The sequence below is a fragment of the Lipotes vexillifer genome, unplaced genomic scaffold, assembly GCF_000442215.2.
Source record: "Lipotes vexillifer unplaced genomic scaffold, Lipotes_vexillifer_v1.1 scaffold935, whole genome shotgun sequence".
Classification (NCBI taxonomy): domain Eukaryota; kingdom Metazoa; phylum Chordata; class Mammalia; order Artiodactyla; family Lipotidae; genus Lipotes; species Lipotes vexillifer.
The window spans coordinates 2,992,037-3,001,933 of NW_006777895.1; the positions used below are offsets into that span (position 1 = coordinate 2,992,037).

Consider the following 9,897-nt stretch of genomic DNA (forward strand, 5'->3'; position numbering starts at 1 on the left):
GGCAGGCGGACTCTCAACCACTGCGCCACCAGGGAAGCCCTGTGTCAGTATGTTTTAAAGGCCCGGGACCCTTCTTTTTAGGGAAAAAAAAGACTCAACTCTAAAGGCTCAGTATCCAGCCCAGCACTCAAGTCCTCTTGTCCGAGGAGCCGGCCTCCTCTTCCAGGCTGGTCGCCTCAGCCACTGCTGACCTTGGTGCGGGGAGGGGAGTTTATCCAGCTGCTTCTCCAGCTGTGGCCACAGGAGACCGTACGTTGTCCTCTTACTTTCTCTGGCTGGGTGGCGCACGTATGCACAGCCTTGCTGGGAGACAGTGCTTCTGCTTACGTCGTGTTTTCGGGGTGCACCCCCCAACCCGCCCTTCACGCGGCTTGGACTTTTGGGAGAGGGAGAGGTGGTGGGGAGAGCAGGAAGGTTTCTTAGCGGGACTGATGTGTCTGCCCAGTTGGCTTTTGTCTGGGCTCTCAAGCTTCTGTTTCAGCCGGTGTTTTGATTTCCACGTTGCTTAGCAACCCTCCCGCAGCCTCCATCCACCAGCCCGCCTGCCCGAGGAAAACCATTGTCTTTCTGGAGAGCTGCTTTAGCTCCCAACTGATAACTCTGGAAGGAGCCGCCACAAGCCAGTCTGAGCTGAGCTCAGAATTAGCACATGAAGTCGTTGACCTTGATCTTGATGATTCTGTCCTCTTGAGACCTTGAAATAGAAGAAGGTGGTGTAAGGTGGGGCACAAGAACGCAGCCACAAATGGTACCTCAGACTTGGACCGTCTGCGTTGTTAAATTGGCCTACTTATTTTTCTGACCTGTGGGCTGGGCTTTGATTGAATTTCCTTAAGGGGTGTTAATTGTGGAAAATATTATGGAAGAAAGCAGCACGTGCGCTTGGTTTGATTATTGATCCAGACTGCTGGCCTGCTGACCAGGAACGTGGCCTGCTTGGCCTGGAGTAGAGCAGACTCTCGCTGCAGCCTGTGGCTCTCACAAGACCTGCCCCGCCCCCCCGAAGGCCTTCATGTGGGTGGTGGCACCCACACCCCCCCCCCCCCCCCCCCCCCCCCAGCTCTGTCTGATGACAGAGGTCTGTCCTGAGAACCAGAATCCCGGGCCAGCTTTGCTCTGCTTTGGGGCAAGCACTGTTCCCCCTGCAGTGGGGCCCTTTCTCTTCCACTCCCCTTGGCCCACTGGACCCGGGGGTGGGATGCGTGTCCCCCCAGGCTCCTCTTTGCCACCTCCAGGCCATCCTCCTTCCCTCCACCATAAAAGCAGTCAACTAGGAATATCATGTCCAGCGCCCACCAGGAGGTCTTCCTAGGCCCATCTAAACATCCAAACTGTCAGCACCCCACTTGGCATCCAGGACAGGAACCAGAGCTTGCTGGCGGGGCTGCACGGAGCGTTCTCTGGAGTCATCCTCACAGCAGCTCTGTAAGGTCACTCACGGGGTGTGGACGCTAGGGAGGTGTGGATGCCAGGGCTGTCTTGCTGAGAAGCCTCACTCCCCGATAGGATCTAGTGTTGGTGGTCAGCTGAGCTTCCAGGTTCCCTCAAAGGACAGCCCCATCCAAGAGTCTCCTGTGGCCTCATCGTTGTTCTGGTCACCTGTGGTTCCTCCCGGTCCAGTGCCTGCTACCAGACAGGTCTATTTTTATCATAAGCCATCTCGTCTAGTATTATAGACAGGGTTTATCAGGTTACCAGGGAAACAGGACTTGGAGGTTAATCTAGGGTCAAACTCTCTTGCAGGCTCTGTTGACCCTTTGTCCATGCACACCAAGGAACCTTGTTGCCCCTGGTCCTCCTTGAAATCGCCTGGTTCCTTGACGATTTTACCTTCTTTCCTGTCGGCCCAGACACTCCATCCACCCTGTGTGTCAGACATCCCACTTTTCATCCTCCACCTTCATCTTTCCAGCTCATCCCTCACTTCCCCAATTCCAACCACCTTGACCCCACTGGGACTACGATCCTGTGAACCTGCCACCTCTTTTAAAATATTTTTTTACATATACATGCATTCTGTTTCATATTCTTTTCCATTATGGTTTATCATAGGATATCGAATATAGTTCCCTGTGCTATACGGTAGGACCTTGTTGTTTAACCATTCTCTATATAATAGTTTGCATCTGCTAACCCCAAACTCCCAATCCACCATCCATGTTGCTGAAAATGACATTATTTCATTCCTTTTTATGGCTGAGTAGTATTCCATTTGTGTGTGTGTGTGTGTGTGTGTGTGTGTGTGTGTGTGTACCACATCTTTATCCATTCATCTGTCGATGGACATTTAGGTTGCTTCCATGTCTTGGCTATCACAGACAGTGCTGCTATGAACATTGGGGTACATATATCTTTTCAAATTAGAGTTTTGTCTGGATATATGCCCAGGAGTGGGATCGCTGGATCATGTGGTAGCTCTAGTTTTAGCCTTTGAGGAACCTCCACACTTTTCCATAGTGGCTGCACCAACTTACATTCCCAGCAACAGTGCAGGAGGTGAACCTGCCGCCTCTTCCAGTCACTTCCGCACCCCCGTGCCTCTCCTCCCTTCACACACCAGCCCTGCCCCCCTTGTGGGGGTGAAACTGCCCAACTGGACCCCTCGGCCTTGTGTCCCTCTGGTCCTTGCAGGAACCAGGTGTGGAGTGTCCCGCCACAGACTTTTGTCCTGGGCCCTCCACCCGTCCACCGCTATCCTTCTGGAACAAGCTTCATTGCTCCCGCAACCAGCCTCCTCCAGGCCTCCCTGCCTCTAGACTCTCCCTCTCAAATCCATCCTCCAAGCCACCTAAAGGCATCTCTCCAAAATGCAGACGGGGAGGCTTCCACGTCTGGCCTTGATAGATAGGATGACCCTGTCCTCCCACACTGCCTCATTCAGGAAGCAGACTCTGGTACAAAGCAAATTTAGTTCACAAAACAAACAAAGGACAAAGCACGGGGTGTGGACTCTAGAGAAGGCTGTGGACACTGTTCATTCTGGTTGCCGTCCCACTTCCTACTTCTCTTACCTGTGGGACCCGGGTTAATAGGCTGCCTCTACCCCCAATCCTTAGGGAGCCACGCAGCAGGCACTCACCAGCAATGGCCAGGCCTCACTGAACACCCACTAGGTACCAGTTTTAGGTTTGCCACTATTTCTATGTATTAATCTTTCTGTGACGGCATCTCATCCCCACCCCTGCCCCCTCTTGCTCGTTACTACTCACCTGGTAAACCACTGGGTAGGTCCTCCTCACCTCGCCTGTACCTGCCTCTGTGTGGCTGGAAGTTTCTGGAGACAACCCACCACCACACCGCCGGGTCTCATTGCCCCTTCAGGGTCCCCAGGCCCTTCAGCGATGCTCCTATATCCCCTTCGCCCTCCCGCATCCCCAGACAGCTCCTGCACACCTCCCCCTGCAGCTCTGCCTCACCCACCCACCATATCTGTCCCTGTGTCCTCCTCTCCTGTTGCGTGGATGGACTCTGTGTTAAGGCAGCCCCCATTCGCACGTCGGGTCACTGACCCAGTCCAGGGCACTGCTGGCGGGTCCCCTCTCTCTCCTCCTCCAGCAGTTGTTACCTCCCTTGCATCAGTTCTACCAGCGTGCAAACCTTCGGGAAATCTTTAGACCCCACTTCCCGCTCTGCAGCCTCCCATTTCTACACACACACACACACACACACACACACACATGGAATTGTCTCTACTCACGGTCTCTGTTTTTTCTCTTCCTCTCCATTCAGGTTTTTGTCCCTCAACTTTCTGGAAACTGCTCTTTCCTGGCTCACCTGTGTGCACCTAGAGTGATGAATGCTCAGTCCTGGTGGGACGGGACTCAGGGCAGCATCCAACCTCACTGACCCTTCGTGCCCCCTGTCAGCACTGTCCTCCGGGCTCCTGACACCACACACTGCTGGCTTTTCTTATATCTTTTTGGTTTCTTATATTTCTTTTTTTTTTTTAATACAAATGATTTTTTTAAAAATTTATTTATTTAATTAATTTATTTTTGGCTACGTTGGGTCTTCGTTGCTGCGCGCGGGCTTTCTCTGGTTGCAGTGAGCGGGGGCTACTCTTCATTGTGGTACACGCACTTCTCATTGCGGTGGCTTCTCTTGTGTGGAGCATGGGCTGTAGGCGTGTGGGCTTCAGTAGTTGTGGCACGTAGGCTTCAGTACTTGTGACACGCAGGCTCAGTAGTTGGGGCGCACGGGCCCAGCCGCTCCGCGGCATGTGGGATCCTCCCAGACCAGGGCTCGGACCCGTGTCCCCTGCATCGGCAGGCGGATTCTTAACCACTGCGTCACCAGGGAAGCCCATTTTTGGCTTCTTCTCCGTCTCCCCAACCTTTAGACATGCTCTCCCCTCCACGCACTCCCCAGACCATCTCCCCCACTCTCATGATTTTAAGCACCTTCTGTTTGCTGGGGGCATCCAGTTTGTATCTTCAGCCGATGTCTCTGTGTAACTCCAGATGACATGACTCCATCCTCGAAATCTGGGGCCTGTCTGAACTGAGCTCCCAGTGCCTTTCCGAGACCTGGCCCGTCTGTCTTCACAGACACCGGGGGTCATGGCCACGCCATCCTGTCAGTTGTTCGGGAGCAAGACTTGCCGTCATCCTTGAACCCTGTCTTTCTCTCGTGTTGCACATCCGGTCTGTCCACAGATCCTCTGGTTCTGCCTTCAAAATATCTGCAGATGTTTGATGATGTTAAGGAATTATGGTTACATTTTTTCTTTTTTTTTTAGATTTGATCATGGTATTGTGCTCCCTTTTTAAAAAGAACCCTTTTCTTTTAGAAATTCGTACAGAAATATTTATAGATAAAATGACATGAAGTCTGGGATTTACTTGGAATAATCTCGGGCAGTGGTTCTCACCCAGAGGACTTGTGAAAACACAGATTTCTGGGTCTTAAGGCCAGAGTTTCTGATTCAGTAGGGACGGGATGGGGTCCCGTAGTTTTTATTCCTGACACTGATTGATGCTTATTGTCTGAGGCCCACATTACGAGACTGATCTGAGGTGTAGGAGAGTGGGTGACGGGTATGAATGAAGTAAGTTTGGGCGTGAATCGATAGCAGTCAGAGCTGTTGGATACGTAGGGTTTATTATACTAGTCTGCTCTTCTTTGGAAGTTTCAATAATAAAAAAGTGTGTGTGCGTGCGTGCACGTGTTACCAGAATTTGACCGTTTCCCAGCACCTCTAGTCCTACCACCCTGGTCCAAGCATCCTCTCTTGCCTCGATCGTTGTAGGGCCTCCTAACTGGTCTCCTTGCCTTTCCTTTGCCCCTCTAGGATCTGTTTTCAACAGGACAGCCAGAGTGATCCTCAAAACCCTGCAATGCTTCCCTCTCACTCAGAGTGAAACCCCAAGTCTCTTTATCACCTAGAAAGCACTTTGCAATGTGTCCCCAACTCCATTTCCCCTATCAGACACGCTGACCTCGCTAACCCTTGCATATGCCAAGAATGCTTCTGCCTCAGGACCTTTGCATGTGCTCTTCTGGACCCATAGTGCTCCCCGACCGTCCACTCAGCCATCTCTCTCTTTTCCTTCATCTACTTTCAAAGGTCGCCCCTGCAGTGAGGCCTTGTCAGACCCCACTGTAAAAGTTCACACTCCCCCCACTTCCTGCCCCTCTTCCCTGCTCACTTCTCCTTAGCTCACATCACTGTCTGTATTGTGCTACTGATCTGATCTGTCCCCCTTGGCAGGAAGCTTGTGTGGTTCCTGGCACCGAGTAGGTGCTGCCGCTGCACCACCTTTGTGGCAGCCTCGTCAGTGCCATGGCTCCCGGCTCCCAGCCCCACCGGGTTGACCTCCACTGTCCTCACTCATCCGTTCATGACATGTGTCCCTTCTTTGCCACTGCCCAGTGTCTGCCTCGGCTGACTCTGGCGTAGGTGGGTTTGGGTCTGTTTGGATCCCTGCTGGGTCCCTGTACCTGGGACAGTGCCAGCCGCATTTGGCTCTCAGATACATGCCCACTGAATGAACGGCTGAATCCTTGGGCAAGAGGTGGACGAGGATGAGGGTGGGAGCGTAAACGAGAGCACTTTCTGGAAAGTCATGGCCAGTGGGGGGGCGGGGAGGGGGGATGTGGGCGGGGGAAGCAAAAACATCCTCACATGGAGAAACCTACCGGAAATGCAAAAAAGTGTGGAAGACAGGAATAGTCTATTTTTGAGACGTTAAGTAAGGAAGGACAGAAGTTGCCAACGGGCAGATCAAATACAGTCTGCAGAGGTGTGCAGCCCACACGATGCTTAAAATAAATCTGGACTGGTTGCCAACACTGAAAAATCAGAAGTATCCTATTTCTCTTGAAAAGCTGGAGGCTTGCTGGCACTGGGCTGGCCTGTCCTCCTGGGGTAAAAGGGTGGGAACGGACTGTGTGCCCCCATCAGAAGGGGCGTGTGTCCTCTGGTCGCCCATGGCCCCTCCAGCAGCTTCATTCATTCATTACCTGCCTGAGGCTTGTATGTATTTGATTTGTGAGCTCCCTTTTGAAGAGCAAAATGGATTTCTTCTTCCTTCTACACTAAGTGAGGAAACAGTTATTTGGGGCAGGCGGCATGTTGGGCAGTTTCGGAACAGGTGCTGGAGGTGGGGCTGTGAGGGCCGCGAGGGGGCCTGCGTCACAGGGATGGGACGCATCCTGCTTCCGCGTTGCAGGGGTCAGAAGGGGCCTCGGAGAGGAGGGCGTGGAGAAAAGGAGAGACGGTTTGCCCGGAGTCTGGGCTTTAAGAGGGTACCCCGGAATGTGACCTTATTTGGAAATAGGGTCATTGCAGGTGTAATTAGTTTGAATTGAGGTCATCCTGGAGGGGTCCCCAAATCCTGTGTGATGGGTGTCCTTACAAGAGGAGAGAGACACAGAGCCACACAGGGAGAAGACAGCCACGTGACGATGCAGACAAGGATTGGAGTGACGCAGCTCCAAGCCGAGGAAGGCCAAGATTGATGGCCACCGCCACAAGCCAGGACAAGGCGGGAGGACCCTCCCATGGGGCTTTCAGAGGAAGTGTGACCCGCTGACACCTTGCTTCCAGACTTCCAGGCTCCAGAACCGAGAGCTGAGAAAGTTTCGATATTTTAGGCCACCTGGTTTATTTACCGTCAGTCTGTTTGTGGTGGAGCTAAAGCATCTCCCAGGACTGTCACGTGCACTAAGGTCATGACCTGCCGTGTGAACCACGTGTGAACGTCAGGGATAATGGTGTTGATTATATATTCAGGAGTCAATCATTTACAGGATTTGAATGGGACAAAGTGGCCTGGTGGCGTTGTGCTTCTTTGTTTTTAAAATAGGATGAAAAGTCTTTTCTGTTTGTGTTTGTTTAATTTTCCCAGCGCGGGGGGCGGGGGACATGGTGTGCGGGCTTGTCCTCTGTGATCCAGCAGGGCAAGGGGTCAGTCTGTTTCCACGGCTTCTCCTGAAGCCCTGTTCCCACCTCTGAAGTGTGGATTTGACCACATTAACTTTGGCTGGCAGTTTCCCGGGGTTTTGTTTATTTGGTCGGGACTATTTGCAGAGGTGCATGAATGCACAAAGACCGCCTTGTTTTAGGGTCAGCAAAGTGAGACCCAGATGATACTCCGGCTTCAGGGTTCTGTTCAAAGGCTTTGTAAAGCTCTGAGGGTTAAAATATGACTTTTTCGTGTCAGAATTATTCTCTTGCATTGAGCAACTTGTCCCCCAAGGTGAGGACCAGGCCTCTCCCTGGTTAGATTGGGAGACACCATGCGTGGCCCTGAACAGGGCCTGCAAGGGGCAGTTCGCTTCCACCTGTGGGGTTGAGATTTCACAGGCTTTACCTGTCCTAGAGCTTCACGTGTCCTAGAGCAGGGAGCAGGCCACTTCCAGGAGGGCTCCATGGCACAGGGCCCAGGGCCCATCCCTTAGTGGCGGGTTTGTCACCACCCTGGGCAGAGAGCAGACTCAGGAATGGAGAGGATCCAGGAACTGGGTTGTATCCATCTGGGGCCCCTCGGATGTCCACACCCTAATCCCCAGTTCCTATGAATGTTACCACACGTGGCAGAAGGGGCTTTGCAGATGTGATTCCATTAAGGGCCTTGAGATGGGAGATTATTTGGGGTTATCTGGGGGCCCAGTGTACTCACAAGGGTCCTTAACAGATAGAAGAGGGAGGCAGGAGAAGGAGAGAGAATGAGGTGTGAGTGAAGATGGAAGCGGAGATCAGAGCGATGCGACGGCTGGCTTTGGAGAGCGAGGAAGCAGCCAGTCGCCAAGGACTGCAGGCAGCTCTAGAAGCCACAGAAGGCAGGGGAGTGGCTTCTCTTCTAGGGCCTCCAGAAGCAACCCCATCCTTCTGACATCTTGATTTTAACCCGGTGAAACCCATTTCAGAGACTTCGGACAAGCAGAATTGTGAGATCACAAATTTGTGTTGTCTTGGACCACTGAGTATGTGGTCGGTCATTAGTTACCGCAGCGGTGGAGACGAATGCATCATTCCATCGCCTCCCAGCTGTCCCACATCCTCTGAGGCAAGTCGATGGAGTCGGCAGGGCTATATGGTGATTACCTGCAGGTTACCCGTCTCCCTGATTCCCCCCCCCCCACCCAAAAAGAAAAACGTAATCAATTAGAAAAATTCACACGACTGTTGGAGGAAAATGTCATTTATTAAACCGGTTTTTAACCGTATAACTTAACCATATAACTCCTTGGAGATTCTGATGAAAATTATGGATCTTAGCCTCATAAAAATATACATCAAAAATTTTGCGTACAATTTTAGAGATCATATGGATTCCCCCAAAAGCTATCCGTGAAGCTCCGGTATCTGGCCGGGTCCCTTCCTCTGTCTCCCCAGATGGAGAGCCCTTGTATTATTGGTTTGGCCAAAAAGTCCGTTCGGGTTTTTCCATGTTATGGCAAAACCCGAACGGACTTTTTGGCCAACTCAGTCGATGAATTCAGTTGAGGCTGAGTAACTGCTTTCCTAGTAAGTCTCCCTAATGGTATTTGCCAGGTCCTTATTTGAGGATTCATTCATGTTTATGTTTTGTTCTGTGCACTTAGAAACATTCTTCTGAGAAAGGGGTACAAAGGCCTGGCCCCTGTAACAGCCAACGGCATCTCCAATGGTGTCTGTGGCATCACTGTCAAGGTCAAGGGCTCCCTGTTTCTAACAGTCTTTCTCTCTGTCAGTTTTTCTTCCTTCGCTTTTGCACCAGGCTGGGTCTCGCCCTGGGCGTTCCCAGTAACTGCTGAAGACCCGGGGCCTCTGTTCATCAGCCTGCCTTGGGATTCACTGGCCCCAGGCCTCCTGCTTAGCCTCCATGTGTTAGCTGGTCCCTGGGGGTAGGTGGGCACTTGAACGACGCAGCCTCCAGTGGACGATAGTTAAGAAGGAAGTTCCTCCCCATCAGGGAGCGATGACTCACTGCTGTTTCTGAGCATGTGGACTGCCGCGCAGAGGGACGGGGCTGGCCTGCAGCAACTGCCCCTGGCTTGAACCCTCACACTCACGTCTGCCAGCCGGAGACTCCCCTCTGCCTCTCCAGCCCTCAGGCAGCTGTCGGAGCTTCCAGAGACCAAGCTTTGGGTGGGAAGATCTGAGTTACTGCAGCTCAGTGATTTGCTGATCCTCAGACCTCCACAAATATTACTTGGGGCCGAGCTATTGTCTCTGCGTTTTCTTTTCCGAGTGGGTGGGAGCTGCATTGGAAGCTGCAGTGAATGAACTCCAGCAGGAGGCTCAGCTGATGCTGTCTGTGCTGTGTTTCTTCCCCAGCTCCAGAAGAAAAGGAGGTCATTAAAGGCCAGTATGGAAAGCTCACTGATGCTTATGGCTGCCTGGGGGAGCTCAGGTTCAAGTCTGGTAAGTACCCACTCCGAGGGGCAGCAGCTGTCAGACCCCCCCCCCCC

The 9,897-nt window shown here is 52.4% G+C and overlaps 1 protein-coding gene across 1 annotated transcript in view; it reads left to right on the top strand.

The window, feature by feature from the left end:
- SYNJ2 (synaptojanin 2) overlaps positions 1 to 9,897 on the top strand; it is a 99,177-nt gene that overhangs the window by 24,543 nt on the left and 64,737 nt on the right. Inside the window, exon 2 of the mRNA XM_007451352.1 lies at positions 9,764 to 9,850. Coding sequence (XP_007451414.1) covers positions 9,764 to 9,850 — 87 coding nt within the window. The remainder of the gene's footprint in view (positions 1 to 9,763; positions 9,851 to 9,897) is intronic.